Source organism: Amblyraja radiata, chromosome 4, assembly GCF_010909765.2.
Source record: "Amblyraja radiata isolate CabotCenter1 chromosome 4, sAmbRad1.1.pri, whole genome shotgun sequence".
Lineage (NCBI taxonomy): Eukaryota > Metazoa > Chordata > Chondrichthyes > Rajiformes > Rajidae > Amblyraja > Amblyraja radiata.
This window is the reverse complement of record NC_045959.1, coordinates 11,456,303-11,474,713: the sequence shown is the minus strand read 5'-3', so window position 1 is coordinate 11,474,713 and position 18,411 is coordinate 11,456,303. Positions and strand designations below refer to the sequence as shown.

At 42.0% G+C, this 18,411-nt stretch overlaps 1 protein-coding gene across 2 annotated transcripts in view; it reads right to left on the bottom strand.

Moving 5' to 3' along the window:
- grhl2 (grainyhead like transcription factor 2) overlaps positions 1-18,411 on the bottom strand; it is a 150,712-nt gene that overhangs the window by 11,063 nt on the left and 121,238 nt on the right. For both annotated transcript variants that reach the window (XM_033018952.1, XM_033018951.1), the window contains exons 9-14: positions 13,523-13,681; positions 11,750-11,837; positions 11,491-11,630; positions 9,261-9,298; positions 3,406-3,494; positions 250-335 (exon numbers count right to left, since the gene is read on the bottom strand). In XM_033018952.1, the coding sequence (XP_032874843.1) occupies positions 250-335; positions 3,406-3,494; positions 9,261-9,298; positions 11,491-11,630; positions 11,750-11,837; positions 13,523-13,681 (600 nt within the window). The remainder of the gene's footprint in view (positions 1-249; positions 336-3,405; positions 3,495-9,260; positions 9,299-11,490; positions 11,631-11,749; positions 11,838-13,522; positions 13,682-18,411) is intronic.

The window sequence follows — 18,411 nt, the reverse complement described above, 5'->3', positions numbered from 1 at the left end:
AGTCTTTCATAGTACAAGTATTGCCCATTGGCAGCCTTTGGGTTTATTTTTATCCCTCCCAACAGCAAGGGGTGGGGAGGGGGCACATCACATCTATTTCTCTCATTTTGATTGTCCTGAGGTAGAGGCAGTTGTCGGTGTGTCTCAAGCCTACGAGTACCTACTTGTTGCTCAGCTTGGGTGGCTTATGATTAAAACTTGATCACCTCTCAGACTTCAAAATTGCAATAAAAGTATCTTCATACTTACTGCATCCATCAACCCTTTCATTGTTGGAGATTTCAGCATCAATGCATCAAACACCTCATCAGACTCTTTCCGTACATACAGCAGGACTAGAAGAACAAACATTTCAACATGGAAAAGATATTCATAAGCTTACCACAATATCACAGTTAAAAAAAGATCTCAACTGTTGTTAGATTTCGATTCTGCCACTGCTTTGATTAATAACAGAGCTATTGTTATGAAAGCATGGTCCCAGAGTGGAGGATTGCCATGTTGGGCACCTGTCAACAGTTCTCAAATGCATACTTCATCACTTAATGTTGGTAAAATAAAACACTGACGCAAACAGTGTGGCACAGATGCTGCAACTGCCAATCTGTTACACTGGTCAATGACGTTCAGGAGAAAACTCTCCATTTTGTAAAAAAACAAAACACACATTTTAATTACATGTTAATCTCGATTTAGTCAGTATCGATCAAACAGCTCGTTGGAACAAAGCACAATATTACATAGAAACATAGAAAATAGGTGCAGGAGTAGACCATTCGGCCCTTCGAGCCTGCACCGCCATTCAATATGATCATGGCTGATCATCCAACTCAGTATCCTGTACCTGCCTTCTCTCCATACCCCCTGATCCCTTTAGCCTCAAGGGCCACATCTAACTCCCTCTTAAATATAGCCAATGAACTGGCCTCAACTACCTTCTGTGGCAAAGAATTCCACAGATTCACCACTCTCTGTGTGAAAAATGATTTTCTCATCTCGGTCCTAAAAGACCTTATCCTTAAACTGTGACCCCTTGTTCTGGACTTCCCCAACATCGGGAATAATCTTCCTGCATCTAGCCTGTCCAACCCCTTAAGTATTTTGTACGTTTCTATAAGATCCCCCCTCAATCTTCTAAATGTTAGCGAGTACAAGCCGAGTCTATCCAGTCTTTCTTCATATGAAAGCCCTGCCATCCCAGGAATCAGTCTGGTGATCCTTCTCTGTACTCCCTCTATGACAAGAATGTCTTTCCTCAGATTAGGAGACTAAAACTGTACGTAATACTCCAGGTGTGGTCTCACCAAGACCCTGTACAACTGCAGTAGATCCTCCCTGCTCCTATACTCAAATCCTTTTGCTATGTATATTGTATGGATATTGTAATAAAAATGAACAAGAACTTAGTTACTTTATCTCATTTTCTTTTTTACTTTAGGGAATATGAAGCCATGATCAAGATTTAAACGAAATAAGTTTCAATAGTCTTAACTAATACTTATATGTATAATTCTAGTTACTTTGGTGCTTCCAACAAAAACAATTGTTTCAACTATAGAGAAGATCTACAAGATTCTGGGCGCAAGGTGGAAATGAACAACATTTAAAGTTATTTTCCGATAGTATTATTCGTGCCTTCATCTCATCCACACTTCTGAATTTTGAAGATGCAAGAGACTACAGATGCTAGAATCTTGAGAAACAAAAATAAACTAACTCTGGAGATCAGGCAGTATCTATGAAGGATAATGGATAGATGAAGTTCCGCTCAGACATAGTGGTTTGTTTTTTGGTTCAGAATTTTGAACATAGTTTTGCAGATATGGTCAAACTTTCAAATGACAATGATCTTCCTATTCAAGTTCTTTACATTGTTTTCTAAAGACTACATTTTATAGTTTGATGAGATTAACTGTAAATTCATGTGTTTTCATTGATGCACTGGAGCACAAGTTGCGTTGTTGATTTATCTTCATCTTAACTTTCAGTAACAATTAAAAAATGGAATGATAGCAGTTGCAAGCAAATCCACAATTTATCAAACTAACTATTGAGTAATAACTTGCCTTCGTAGCACCAAGCCTCATACTTCAAGTAACAACATTGGAGCTCATACCTAAATCCAAATAATGATTTATGCTGGCCTGACGAAGGATCCAGAACCAAAACATTACCTGTCCATTCATTCCACAGATGTTGCCTGACCCGCTGAGTTACTCCAGCACTTTATATTTTGCTCAAGATTCCAGCATCTGCAGTTCCTTGTGTCTCCCAAAGATTTATGCTGATTGACTGATGTACCCAACATTTCCTACATGTATTTTCCTCTGGGTATCTCCTTGTTATACCACAATGATCATCTTCTGGGTAGCTTCATTAAGGAGAGGCAGCAGAATGAAATTACAGACCAAGTCAATTCTTAGATGAAAGGTAGATTATTCCTTTCCGAAACTTGAAAGAAATTCCAACTCCAGAACTCTCGATTGTAACTGATTTTTACCCATCCTTGAATCTTTCCTTCATTTTCACCAATCCTTCTTAACAGTTTCTTCCTCTTTCTTCTCTCATATCCTATGCATCATTTAATCCTGTTTTGACGATTTTACAATCAGCAAACAAATTATTCTTGAACGAAGCTCACTGGGAAAATCATTCATCAGTTGATAATCTAAGTAAACATCTTTACTTAGTTTGAATTAGCTGGTAAGTGTTGCCATACTATCAAAGGACCCCACCCAAATTTGAGTCAAACCTCTGGGTTGCTGGTGGCATCAGCTACATCATTATGCCCCTGTCCCACTTAGGAAACCTGAACGGAAACCTCTGGAGACTTTGCGCCCCACCCAAGGTTTCCGTGCGGTTCCCGGAGGTTTTTGTCAGTCTCCCTAATGGTCGAACGTGGTTTCCGCTTCTTCTATGTTCCGGCGATTATTTCAAAAAATTCAAAACCGGCCGCGACTAAAAATAGGTTGCCGTTTTAAAAATCGGGGATTTTTTAGTCGAAGCCGGTTGCGATGCTAGTTGAAGGTGGTTGCCGGAGGTTGCAGGTAGTGGAAGGTCTTGGAAGGTAAGACCCAAGTGGGACAGGGGCATTATGGGTACCAGTGTTCAAAGGTTGCAGTGGATGATGAGTAAAAATTCACAAAAAGATTAAAAACGAAGTTCAACATTTCTAAAGTAATCCTTGTTAAGTTTCAATACAGGCTGGTTTGAATTCCCCAGATGCACATCAACCCCTCAGTAACATTTATTACAGTTTGGCAACTGCTTGTCAAATACATAGGGGCCACAAGTGTGTTTGTCTTAGGCACATTGCTGCCAATTCCAGAAGGAAACATCAAACAAAAGGTTGTCACAGTATTAGTTTAAGCTCCAAAGTGATATTTTAGGAGATATAAAGGTTACCTTTTTTATGCACTTCTTCTTTGATCTGTTTGGTGGCCGTTGGGGGATATTCATCATCTAGAGATCGAAGCATCCTCTTTACAAGGACACTATGAAGAACAAACTTGGTCAGAATCTCAAATTGAAAAAGGAAACACTTTTCATTTAGATTCTACTGGAGATCAATGTTTCTTACAAAGAATACAAGATTAATCTTTTCACAAGATTATTATGGATAAAGGTGGCTATTTTTTTCTTAAACAAACCCTGTAATATTACATAGAAACATAGAAAATAGGTGCAGGAGGAGGCCATTCGGCCCTTCAAGCCAGCACCGCCATTCATTGTGATCATGGCTGATCATCCCCTATCAATAACCCGTGCCTGCCTTCTCCCCATATCCCTTGACTCCACTAGCCCCTAGAGCTCTATCTAACTCTCTCTTAAATCCATCCAGTGACTTGGCCTCCACTGCCCTCTGTGGCAGGGAATTCCATAAATTCACAACTCTCTGGATGAAAAGGTTTTTTCTCACCTCAGTCTTAAATGACCTCCCCTTTATTCTAAGACTGTGGCCCCTGGTTCTGGACTCACCCAACATTGGGAACATTTTTCCTGCATCTAGCCTGTCCAGTCCTTTTATAATTTTATATGTTTCTATAAGATATCCCCTCATCCTTCTAAACTCCAGTGAATACAAGCCTAGTCTTTTCAATCTTCCCTCATATGACAGTCCCGCCATCCCAGGGATCAATCTCGTGAACCTATGCTGCACTGCTTCAATCACAAGGATGTCCTTCCTCAAATTAGGAGACCAAAACTGTACACAATACTCTAGATGTGGTCTCACCAGAGCCCTATACAACTGCAGAAGAACCTCTTTACTCCTAACTATTGCCTCCATAACTACAGCTGGGTGTTAATTTCATGCACTGTTCACTCAATTGAATACAGAACAGTACAGCACAGGCCCTTTGACCGGCAAAGACTGTGCCCATCATGATTTCCATCGAACTAATCCCATCTGTCTGCCTCCTAAACATTGCTCTCGTATTTGCTTCCGCCACCTCCTCTGACAGAGCGTTCTAGGCGCCTATCACTGTAAAAACAACTTGGCTTAAAAATCTCCTTTAATCTTTCTATCCCTGCCCCAGATAGTTTGATATATGTCTATCAGGTCACCCGTCAGCCTCTGACACTCTAGCGAAACTAATTCAAGTTTGTCCAATGTCTCCTTCTAGCTAATACGCTCCAACCCAGGCAACATCCTGGTAAACTTCTGTATTTTTTCAAAGATGTCACATCCTTCTTGTGTGATGAAGAATATCCATTTCCTTCACACCGGCACGATGGCGCAGCGGTAGAGTTGCTGCCTTACAGCGCTTGCAGCGCCGGAGACCCGGGTTCAATCCGGACCTCGGGTGCTGTCTGTACGGAGTTTGTACGTTCCCCTCGTGACTTGAATGGGTTTGCTCCGAGATCTTCCGTTTCCCCCCTCAGACTCCAAAGACGTACAGGTTTGTAGGTTAGTTGGCTTTGTAAAATGTAAACATTGTCCCTAGTGTGTGTCAATATGTGGGGATCGCTGGGTGGCGTGGACCCGGTGGGCATTGTATCTCTAAACTAAACTAAAAATAAAACTGATAGATTTATATTTTCCTATGTTGCTTGGACTGGGCACGTTTTATAGTGACACTGAAAGACTGTTAGTAAATCATCTACAGGATCTGACATAACTGCTTATAAATCCTTGAGTGTAGAATGGCTGAAGAATGTCCAGTGTGAGGTATTTGTGTTGTAAGGCCTCCTGATTTGATTAACTGTAAATCTGAAATAAAAGAACACCCATGATGGCTCCTCCACAATGTGGTGTCCTGAGCCACACAAGCCTGAGACTGGTAGTATCCATTGATTTTAGCTGCAAAGATGTCATAGAAACATAGAAAATAGGTGCAGGAGTAGGCCATTCGGCCCTTCGAGCCTGCACCACCATGCAATATGATCATGGCTGATCATCCAACTCAGTATCCTGTACCTGCCTTCTCTCCATACCCCCTGATCCCTTTAGCCACAAGGGCCACATCTAACTCCCTCTTAAATATAGCCAATGAACTGGCCTCAACTATCTTCTGTGGCAGAGAATTCCACAGATTCACCACTCTGTGTGAAAAATGTTTTCCTCATCTCGGTCCTAAAAGATTTCCCCCTTATCCTTAAACTGTGACCCCTTGTTCTGGACTTTCCCAACATCGGGAACAAACCCAGGTCTACGTTAAGAAATCCCTTTTTTGGTGGGGGGGGGGAATGAACTCATAAGCAGCAGATGGAGTGCTTATTCCGTGCTCAATGCTGTAGCTTGCCCTCTCCACATATGCAGATACCAGGAGAAAAGTGACTTTCACTCCCCAAAATCACACTAGAGAAATGATTAACCCTACAGAGGACCCAGAAGTGTGCTGGAACTCATGGTATTCCATCTCATTGGAAGTTAGTTCATTCATGGCAAGTGCATGGAGGTGATTTTATGGTTAGACTCAAATTAAAGCAGGATAAACAATATTCTGCCAACTCTAGTTAATTTTTCTAAGGCTTGGCAGAGCCTGGAGACAGGCCCTTCAGCCCACTGTATATATGCTGCCTATAAAGTAACTATCTACATTAATCCCATCTTCTAGTATTTGGCCCACAGCCTTCTATGCCCTGGTGTTTCAAGTGCTCGTCTAGATATTTAGAACATGTTGTATCTGTTTCCACCACCCCCTCAGGTTGTCCAATTTTCAACCATCCTCGGCATGAAAAAGTACTTCCTCAAATCCTGTTCAAATGTCCTACCTCTTACCTTAGACTAATGCCGTTAAACTACACACATCACTGCTCTGCAGGAAGGTTCTCACTGCCTACCCTATGTATAAGTTATATATTTGTGTATGCTGCCATCAGGTATCCCCTCAGCCTTCTTTGCTTCTAGGAAAGCAATGCTAGTCTACCCTTCACAGCTGAAAAGCTCTATGTAAAAAAAGAGCCAGATGAATCTACACACACTACAATGCAATCGCATCCGTAAGGAAGGCCACAATAACCAAAACAGCTTTTAAGTGTCCTCCAGAACAAGGGGTCACAACCAGAACAAGGGTCACAGTTTAAGGATAAGGGGGAAATCTTTTAGGACCGAGATGAGGAAAACATTTTTCACACAGAGAGTGGTGAATCTCTGGAATTCTCTGCCACAGAAGGTAGTTGAGGCCAGTTCATTGGCTATATTTAAGAGGGAGTTAGATGTGGCCCTTGTGGCTAAAGGGATCAGGGGGTATGGAGAGAAGGCAGGTACAGGATACTGAGTTGGATGATCAGCCATGATCATATTGAATGGCGGTGCAGGCTCGAAGGGCCGAATAACCATATAACATATAACAATTACAGCACGGAAACAGGCCATCTCGACCCTTCTAGTCCGTGCCGAACACATAATCTCCCCTAGTCCCATATACCTGCGCTCAGACCATAACCCTCCATTCCTTTCCCATCCATATAACTATCCAATTTATTTTTAAATGATAAAAACGAACCTGCCTCCACCACCTTCACTGGAAGCTCATTCCACACAGCTACCACTCTGTGAGTAAAGAAGTTCCCCCTCATGTTACCCCTAAACTTCAGTCCCTTAATTCTCAAGTCATGTCCCCTTGTTTGAATCTTCCCTACTCTCAGTGGGAAAAGCTTTTCCACGTCAACTCTGTCTATCCCTCTCATCATTTTAAAAACCTCTATCAAGTCCCCCCTTAACCTTCTGCGCTCCAAAGAATAAAGCCCTAACTTGTTCAACCTTTCTCTGTAACTTAGTTGCTGAAACCCAGGCAACATTCTAGTAAATCTCCTCTGTACTCTCTTTATTTTGTTGACATCCTTCCTATAATTAGGCGACCAAAATTGTACACCATACTCCAGAATTGGCCTCACCAATGCCTTGTACAATTTTAACATTACATCCCAACTTCTATACTCAATGCTCTGATTTATAAAGGCCAGCACACCAAAAGCTTTCTTTACCACCCTATCTACATGAGATTCCACTTTCAGGGAACTGTGCACAGTTATTCCCAGATCCCTCTGTTCACCTACATTCTTCAATTCCCTACCATTTACCATCTACGTCCTATTTTGATTTGTCCTGCCAAGATGTAGCACCTCACACTTATCAGCATTAAACTCCATCTGCCATCTTTCAGCCCACTCTTCCAACTGGCATAAATCTCTCTGTAGACTTTGAAACTCTACTTCATTACCCGCAACCCCACCTATCTTAGTATCATCTGCATACTTACTAATCCAATTTACCCCGCCATCGTCCAGATCATTGATGTACATGACAAACAACAGTGGACCCAACACAGATCCCTGTGGCACCCCACTCGTCACTGGCCTCCAACCTGACAAACAACCATCCACCATTACTCTCTGGCATCTCCCATTCAGCCACTGTTGAATCCATCTTGCTACTCCACCATTAATACCCAACCATTGAACCTTCTTAACCAACCTTCCATGAGGAACCTTGTCAAAGGCCTTACTGAAGTCCATATACACAACATCCACTGCTTTACCCTCATCAATTTCCCGAGTAACATCTTCAAAAAATTCAAGAAGATTAGTTAAACATGACCTTCCAGGCACAAATCCATGTTGACTGTTCCTAATCAGACCCTGTTTATCCAGATGCTTATATATATTATCTCTAAGTATTCTTTCCATTAATTTGCCCACCACTGACGTCAAACTAACAGGTCTATAATTGCTAGGTTTACTCTTAGACCCCTTTTTAAACAATGGAACAACATGCGCAGTACGCCAATCCTCCGGCACTATTCCCGTTTCTAATGACATTTGAAATATTTCTGCCATAGCCCCGGCTATTTCTACACTAACTTCCCTCAATGTCCTAGGGAATATCCTGTCCGGACCTGGAGACTTATCCACTTTTATATTTCTCAAAAGTGTCAGTACTTCCTCTTCTTTGATCCTCATAGTTTCCATAGCTACTCTACTTGTTTCCCTTACCTCACATAATTCAATATCCTTCTCCTTGGTGAATACCGAAGAAAAGAAACTGTTCAATATCTCCCCCATCTCTTTTGGCTCTGCAGATAGTTGGCCACTCTGACTCTCTAATGGACCAATTTTATCCCTCGTTATCCTTATGTTATATTATGTTATATATCCTTATAATGGCCTACTCCTGCACCAATTTTCTATGTCTCTATGTTTCTATTTACTCCAAATGCTCAGAAGAATGCTCAGAACTTAATTGATTTGAGAATTAAGGGACAAAAGTTTAGGGGTAACATGAGGGGGAACTCCTTTACTCAGAGAGTGGTAGCTGTGTGGAATGAGCTTCCAGTGGAAGTGGTGGAGGCAGGTTCGATTTTATCATTTAAAAATACATTGGTTAGGTATACGGACGGGAAAGGAATGGAGGGTTATGGTCTGAATGCAGGTAGATAGGACTAGGGGAAAATAAGTGTTTGGCACGGATTAGAAGGGCCGAGTTGGCCTGTTTCCGTGCTGTAATTGTTATATGGTTATATGCAGTGGACGCAGTTGGGGGGTGGAGGGCGATTAAAATTGAAATATTAAGCAGATTACTCAGAAATTATAAATATTATTCCAAGAAATACTGCAAAGGCTAAAATCCCATCAGTGAAAGTGTACATTTTAATTTCCAGAATGGAATTGGCCAGAAGGATAAATGGGCTTTTATTTAAAGAAGAACACACAGCCACTATTGTAATAAACTGCCCAAGAATGTTAAACATGTTCTGTTATTCAGCAACACACCCTCCTCCCAGAAAATAGTTCAGAAAGCGAAACAGAATTCTTACCCTTCCCTTTCCATGTCATCTGTGCTGACACTGTACATCTATAAAACCAAAGGGCAGGAAGTCAGAAACTAAGCACAATGATTACAGAGGAAAATGTGTACGTTGTATCATCAAAGTACATTGTAAATGGTTACCATTGACACCACCTCTGATGGTGAAATGGACACCAAGCCACAAAAAGATGCAAACCATTTTTGAAGAGTCAGCATTGATCATTTCTGATTCTGCCTTTGTCTGCAATTGTGAGCAATTTTACCCTTTACCATCATTTTATTTTTTGTTTAAGTTTTAGAGATACAGCATGGAAACAAGCCCTTCAGCCCACGCCAACCAACGGTCACCCATACACTAGTTGTATGTTATCCATGTTTTGCATCCTACACACTAGGGGCAAATTACAGAAGCCAATTAACCTACAAGCTGAAGCTAGTCTATGAAGTGTGGGAGGAAACCAGAGCATCCGGTGAAAGCCAACATGGTCACAGCGAGAACATACAAATTCTGTACAGGCAGCACCCGTATTCAGGATTGAACCTGGGTCCCTGGTGCTGTAAGGTAGCAAATCTACCCCTTCTCCACTGTGCCACCAACAACTCAACATCTGAATCCATACAACCCTCTTTGTGTTTCCCACAAATAGTTATATTTCCATTAAAACACAGGAAGTCACGTTTTGCATTTTTCAACCAAAACAACATACAATAATTTCCTGTCAACAGGATCTTGCCTGGGAGCTCACTCTCCTCCAATGGCTCTCTGAAGAAGCTAGTAGTGCTGGCTGCAGAGTCATAGCAGAGGCCACAGGGGAGCAGCTCATGCTGGGTTTCAAACAGAATATGTGCAATGACCAACACAAGGAGGAATTTGGGAGAGACTGGAATTGGTTGCAGGTGCAGTGGTTTCAAATATATATAATTTTTAAAAAGCATACCATCTTTAAAATATATTTGAAAGTATGGCATCTGCAACCAATTCTAATCTCTCCCAAATTCCTCCTTGTGTTTAAAAAAACAAAACATTTTTATAGGCTAACAGAACATCAAAAAAGTATGTTATGATGGCCAATTTTTAGGAGAATCAATATGTTCCAAGCAAGTTCCAGTGTCATCAGTGAGTTCGCGGAAGCAGTCACGGACTTCATCGCAACAACAACCGACAACATCGTCCCCACGGTAAGGGTAAACACCTTTCCGAATCATAAACCCTGGGTAGACAGGTCCATTCGTGTTGCCTTGAATGCTCGCACCGCTGCCTACAACTCTGGCCCCTCTTCAGGAACTATACATCAGGAGGTGCAACTCCAGAGCCAATAAGATCATGGGAGACCCCTTCCACCCCTGCAACGGACTGTTCCAGCTGCTACGGTCAGGCAAACGCCTCCGTTGCCATGCTGTGAAAACGGAGAGGTTGAGAAGGAGTTTCTTCCCAGATGCAATTAGGACTGTAAACTCCTACCTCACCAGGGACTAACTTTACCTGTACCAATCTACTGTGTTTTTTTTTAATTGCTGTTTTTTTTCCCCTTTTTCCTTCCGCCCACAATATTTAATATGTAAAATATGTGATTCTGTTCCATTCTGTTAGTTTGATTGTTTTTTGCACAAAGTCCGCGAGCATTGTCACTTTTCATTTCACTGCACATCTCGTATGTGTATGTGACGAATAAACTTGAGTTGACTTGATGGGCTTTGATACCCTGGCGTATGGGCATGGAAGGTAGTACTGTTGCCTCTCAGTAGCAGCAACATAGGTTCTATCCTGACCTCAGGTGTTACCTGTGTGCAGATTGCATGGTTTTCCTCCTTTTTAGGATTCCCTGAGAATCTCTAGCTTTTCCCCCCCACAGTTCTAACACATTCTGTAGATTAGTTGCCAACTGCAAATCGCTCTTAGTGTCAACAACAGCATCAATAAGACGTTGATGGACACATGACAGAATAACTTTCAAAGCTACAAGGAAATAGGTGGAATAGGACTGATGGTATTGCTCTGTTTGGAGCCAAGATGGGTTGAACGAGAAGCTGGAATGGACCCGATGGGCCGAATGGCAACCTCTGAGTTTTAATATGCAAATCTGTCTGCACCCTCTTTATCAGCCAATAAACGACACCTCAAAGCGCAGAGGAAAGACAAGTGGTGGATAGAAGTATAGAAAGTATAAATGTTCCTGTTATTCTAATCAAGGGAGAGGAGGGCTTTGCGGGGATGAGGAAGGTGTAGGGTGTTTTACCTGCCCACTTCTCTGCAGGTTCCCAAAGTGGATGTCTGGAATGAAGAGGACTGGCTGCGAATCCAGGTCGCTCATGGTTTTGAAGAAAGTTGCGTCACTTCGCTTCTGTTGGGCTGTTGTGTTCAGTTTGGTTTCTGATGCTGAAAACCAGGGAGAAAAAGACAAAATTTAATATCCCAGTCAAGGTCCATTCATGAGACAATGCTCCCCTTTGAAATCAGAACTTCCGATAAAGCATGGCTTACTAAAATTTGCTTACAGGGATTTACTTGGTTTGAGGTTCCTGAACCTTTTCCTTTCTTTCGGTTCTGTTTCCGTTCTTCATCCCGGATTTTTCTTTCAGCTCCCTAAGGATGGGGACAGGAACAAATATGAACAACAACTAAATCATATTAGCAAGTGCATTCTACATGGAAATCTCGTGGCCATTAAAATAAAATGAAAATTCTTTAATGTTGTTCTGACAATAATTGATGGCATGAAATATGGGAGTGCAGAGAGTGTAAAGAGATAAAGGAATAGATACTGCGGTGTGATGGTATGTTCATATTGGGGCTAGCAAGCCAAAGATTATCACTGAATCGCCCACAATGAAAAGTTGTGAATTAATATGATCATCCCTGGACAAAACATAGTAAAGAAAAACGAAAAAGCTGCATTCTAGTTCAAGTGCAATAAGTTATGTCAGGGGAGAAATGCACCAGCAACCTGTGCCCCCAGAGTTGTGGGAATTGGCCCATATTTCCACATGTCTCACTGAGGGTCTTATTGCTGTTGGGGTGCTGTACAGTGGAGGAAGGTCGGTAGAGGACCTTTGTAAGGCCTGGTCTCATGCTTCTGCCATCGAGCCGATGACAACATGGAACTCAGTCCCCCAACCCGTATGTGTGCAGGCTTTGTCCATGTACTGTGGTTCGATAACTATTGGAGATTGTCTTTATGGAGGGGAAGTGACATAGGTTGGATGATTTCTAGCCTTGTCCAATAAATAAATTACACTCCAACTAGCAGCTTATTGGAAATGACGTGCTGTATCGCAGAGTGACACACCCTTGCCAACCAGACAGCAAAGAGGAACAAGATATGTAGAATATATATTTATTCACCAATGCCAACTCACTGCATTTTTTACACAGAAAGTGATGAATCTGTGGAATTCTCTGCCACAGAAGGTAGTTGAGGCCAGTTTATTGGCTATATTTAAGAGGGAGTTGGATGTGGCCCTTGTGGCTAAAGGGATCAGGGGGTATGGAGAAAAGGCAGGGATGGGATACTGAGTTGGATGATCAGCCATGATCATATCGAATGGCGGTGCAAGATCGAAGGGCCGAATGGCCTACTCCTGCACCTATTTTCTATGTTTCTATCCCTCCTCCAACCCAGTATCGATTCAACGTCAGGACTTATGATAATAAGGCAGTTACAAAAAGTGGCTCAGAATGGGATTTTCACACATTCTCTAGCTTAAATGCAATATCCAGTGATTCTTAAAGGACAATGGGAAGGTTGCTTTCATGAAAAACACTATAAAGGAAACACACCGTGGAAACTTTAGAACAGCAAATAACACATATGAATTGGGCAGTTTGACGTGCAATTCTGAAAAATAAACATTAGATGGTGCTGCAACATTGTTTTAGTGTTGAAGAAATGAAGGGCTAGATACGTCCTTTTCATCCTACCTTAGCTATCCGTTTTGTATGGTTCACCCTGGCATTTAATTGTTTATGGTTTCACATAATCTACACCGTGATATTACAACAATATGGAGGAGAAAGGGGGGAAAATGGTGCGTCGTATACTTCGAAGGCTCGTGAGTTGGTTGGATTACAAAAAGAGCACCCCTCTGCATTTTCCTCTGGCATTCATTCATACAATCCCATTGAGGAACAAATCTCTGACATGCACTTTTGATTACACAATATCTCAAAGATAATAAACCTGTTGTTCACAAACAACATTTTGGGAATTTGAGAGTTTAAAGAGCGCAAAAATAATCCCAGTTCCTTCCAACATGCTTTGTTCACCACACCTTGTCACAGAACACCTTGATCTGGCAGTAAGCCCGGTGGATGGGTTTGTTGCTGCGATTGTTATAGCTGTAGGTGTCGATCTGGATCATGAGGGGAAGTCCTTTCACCCCCTTCTGCGAGGAGAAATCAGTGCTTAGGCAGTTGACGGTGATGAATATCTGGATGAGAAAATGAAATGGGGAAAATGAATCAAGAGCAAATGTTGACAAAACAGTTACATCGACGTGTTCAACGGCATCCTTGGCAACGACACCACCCATTAACAGATTATGAAATCAGAAGCACAAGATGGACCCTGCGTGTTTAGTAAATAGAACAGTGGGGTTTCGTGTTCCAAGATGCAGGTGCGGCACAGCTGGGAACATAGAGGTCACCACACAGTGATCTTCACATTACAAGGCAAGGCATTTCTTGCCGCCATCTCACCGGATCACCTTTGGGGCCCTTGCATTCCTGTTCCACTAAAACCCATAGAACTAAAACCAAAGCAAAACTTTAATCACCAACTGACGGGATTGATAGTTGTTAGGCTTTTCCTAAACAGCTTTTGCATTGGAGCTTGAATGAAGCTGTCAGAACTACAGCCTTCACTGAAATTTACCCCCAAGTGTTCAACCACTCACTCCAGTGGACTGGATAAAGGGAGGAGAGGGGAGAGGCTGGAGTACTAGATATTCCATGAGGGTGTGTGTGTGTGTGTGTGTGTGTGTGTGTGTGTGTGTGTGTGTGTGTGTGTGTGTGTGTGTGTGTGTGTGTGTGTGTGTGTGTGTGTGTGTGTGTGTGTGTATGTGGGGGGGGGACATAACTTTGACTGTAGATGCTAACATTTTACTAAAATGCACCATCTTCACGTTAGAGGCATACAAGCAGGAGTAAGCAAATTAGTTCAATCACTTAGCTTAGATCCAGGCTAATTTACATATTAAAACTATCTTCTTACTACAACTCTTAAAATCACAAGGTAAAAAAAAAACTGACCCCAAGCCTCATTATCATTTGGGAAGATGCTAAAAAGATTAAAACCAAGATTTCAACAGCTTTTTAGGCAATAGACGGTTTTCTGACATCACCGTTAATCATTCTGGATTTAAATTGAATGTTAAGGCCATGGCCTCTTGTACAGGAGCAAGTAACTTTGAGGTGGCTAATATATTCTTTTTGAGAAAAAGATAATTTGTTCTGCTAATACATGTAACAATCTGATTTTACATAGAAACATAGAAAATAGGTTCAGGAGGAGGCCATTCGGCCCTTCGAGCCAGCACCGCCATTCATTGTGATCATGGCTGATCGTCCCCTATCAATAACCGTGCCTGCCTTCTCCCCATATCCTTTGATTCCACTAGCCCCCTAGAGCTCTATCTAACTCTCTCTTAAATCCATCCAGTGATTTGGCCTCCACTGCCCTCTGTGGCAGGGAATTCCATAAATTCACAACTCTCTGGGTGAAAAAGTTTTTTCTCACCTCAGTTTTAAATGACCTCCCCTTTATTCTAAGACTGTGGCCCCTGGTTCTGGACTCGCCCAACATTGGGAACATTTTTCCTGCATCTAGCTTGTGCAATCCTTTTATAATTTCATGTTTCTTTTAGCTTTTACTTTGGGGCTAAACAATTAATTATGTTTTAAACTGCTTGGAGTTGTATATTTAACAAATATACAAGCCCTGTGTATTTAACAGGCAAATACTAATTAGCAGTGATTTTCCTGGAGGAATACATGTTACTGGTATGTATACCCCTGACAGAAGTTATGGACCCTGACAAATGGTCGGGTCTGAAACATTAACCCTACATTGCTTTCCACAGATGCTGCCAGCCCTGCTCAGCATTTCCAGCATTTTCTAGTTGTACTACTAAAGGTATGGTGCGTACTCATTGATGTACCGTGGAACCCGCATTCAGACATAGATGACAGGGCTCTGGACTGGACCTCCTCTAATACTGCCACTTCTGTCTGAACTCAAAATATTTTCTGCTCTAATTCTAGTATGAGTTCATAACTTTAGCAACAGGCAACAAGTGATAAGCAGCGTATTTTATGAGAGTTTGGATGTTCATCATAGTCACAATCATTTACAATTACTACCCGGCCAATGGCTGACCAACTCAAGACACCACTTTGACCACCTAGAGCAGTGGTTCCCAACCTTTTTTAGCTCATGGCCCCCTTGGGATCTTTTGATTTTTCCGTGGCCCCCCCGACATTATTAGCGGAAAAAAAGTACTTCAATATTATAATACCTTCCATAAAAATATCAGTCTATTAATTGCACATTTATTCTTTTTTATTCTATTCCACAAACATCAAAAATATTTAAACTACATAGATTTAAATTTATTAGAACTGAAATTTAGGAGGCAACAGGGTGGTAGCACTGACCTAGAGCACCTATATTCAGCAACAGAAGAAAGCAGAGCAAATCGGTGCTAGACTCTGGAATACAGGAACCACACTCTAGATTGACAAGTGCAAGAAGCAAAATAAAAACAGAAATGTTGGAGAGACCATTTGGATGAAGGGTCTTCAAACTGAAACATTAATTGGTTTCTCTTTCCACAGATACTGCCCGACTGGCTGAGTTCTTCCAGCATTTCGTTTTTTGTCTCAGATTCAGCAGTTTTATTTGTTTTCCATTACTGGCCCCTGAGGATCAGTACTGGGTTCCCAGCTTTTCAATGCATGTTTAAATCAGATGAAGGAATTGATTACGTCTACAGATTACACTCGGTTGGCAGATAAAGTAAGCAATGCAGGCAGGAGCAGGAAATTGCAAGGCAATGTACTAATCCTTATGCAAATAAGAGATTCTAGGGTAAATGTCCTCACAATTCCCCACAAAATGATGGAAGTATTTGACAGAGTAAATCCAGACAAATTATTTCTTCTGGTAAGGAAATCCAATAGAAGACACAGTCTTAAGGTAGAAAGGGATAATTCAGCTGTTAAATAAGGAAGCAAGATTTTTTTGTGTTAAAGGTAGAGTGGAGCCCCCAACACCACCCAAATACAACCCCCAATCCCCAATGAGCTTGGATATTGATTGAATCACCTACAAGTCTGACAACTGGGATCAGGATGCAGATCTGGCACAAAGTAAAAGCGCTGTCCCACTGTACGAGTTTATTCAAAGAGTTCTCGGAGTTTGCCACGATTCGAATTCGGAGATTTACGGTAATGGCCGCTCGTCAGTACTTGGGGCTCTCGTGGACATTTTTCAACATGTTGAAAAATCTTCATGAGTCTTCCCGAGTTTACCGCGTTTCCCGATCACCTGCCGTTAGCGTTACGAGTCGCTAAGAGACGTCCCCGAGCTCCGACGTACCCGCTACGTTCATTCTACGTGCTTACCACGAGTTTGATTCTTTTTAAAACTCGGGAGAGCACTTGAATGAACTCGTACAGTGGGACAGGGCTTTAACTGAGCGGCAGAACTCAATCCCATAGTATTGGCAGGATCTAATGACTGCTCCTGTTATTTTGCTCCCATTTAGTTACCAGGTACTCGATAATCAGAGTTTTTACATCCACAGCATTTCAAAATTGATGAATGGTCTTCAACCAGAGAGGTTCAGTTTGTTTCTCTTCCCATAGCCTGACCTGCTGAGTGTTTCAACATTTTCTGTTTTCACAAATGGAACATGGCACATGGGAAAACTAAAGTTACACCACATCCATTGTGTCTGTATATTATTAGAGATGGAAAACAAATACAAAAGCTGAGTGCAAAATTGGCTCTAAGAGATGTGTTAGATTTATAGGTGGTCCTGGCACAACATTTAAAATCAGTGTTAATCCAAACCCAGCATCCAGTCATATCCTACAAAAATATACACCTCCCCATGAAAGTACACTCACCCATTTTCAATCCAATAAAACAAGGACTTAAGCTAACACCATTGTCAGTTAGCAAACACAGTGGAATCCACTATTAAAGCAAAACAAGATTTAATTTGGTCAACTTGCTGAGTCGGAGAAAACATTATGTTCACTCTCATGGAAAACACAAAGTGCTGGAGGAACTCAGTGGATCAGGCAGCCTCTGTGGAGGGAAAGGACAGGCAATGTTTCTGGTCATGACCCTTCTTCAGACTGATATTCTATATTTGCAAGTTCAAGGATTTTTATACGAGCCCTCTGACTTCCCTGAAGGGTCGACATGGAGTTATTGGATTCACCCTCGAGGAGTCACAGGAGTTAGGAGAACACAAGGCTATCAACAGGTGTCTAACATAGGGTACCTGTGGTACATCTGGAGTATTGTGTACAGATTTGGTCTCCTAATTTGAGGAAGGACATCCTTGTGATTGAGGCGGTGCAGCGTAGGTTCACGAGATTGATCCCTGGGATGGCGGGACTGTCATGTGAGGAAGGATTGGGGAGACTAGGCTTGTATTCGCTGGAGTTTGGAAGGATGAGGGGGAATCCTGTGGAAGCATATGGAATTATAGAGGGACTGGACAAGCTAGATGCAGGAAAAATGTCCCCAATGTGGGGCAAGTCCAGAACCAGGGGCCACAGTCTTAGAATAAAGGGGAGGTCATTTAAGACTGAGGTGAGAAAAAACTTTTTCACCCAGAGAGTTGTGAATTTAGCCATATAACCAGAATTCCCTGCCACAGAGGACAGTGGAGGCCAAGTCACTGGATGGATTTAAGAGAGAGTTAGATAGAGCTCTGGGGGCTAGTGGAATCAAGGGATATGGGGAGAAGGCAGGCACGGGTTATTGATAGGGGACGATCAGCCTTGATCACAAAGAATGGCGGCGCTGACTCTAAGGGCCGAATGGCCTCCTCCTGCACCTATTTCCTATGTTTCTATGTACCCATACTATAGTGTCATTTTTACTGGGACTTTCCATATCTCCTTTAACAACTTCAGCAGAAAC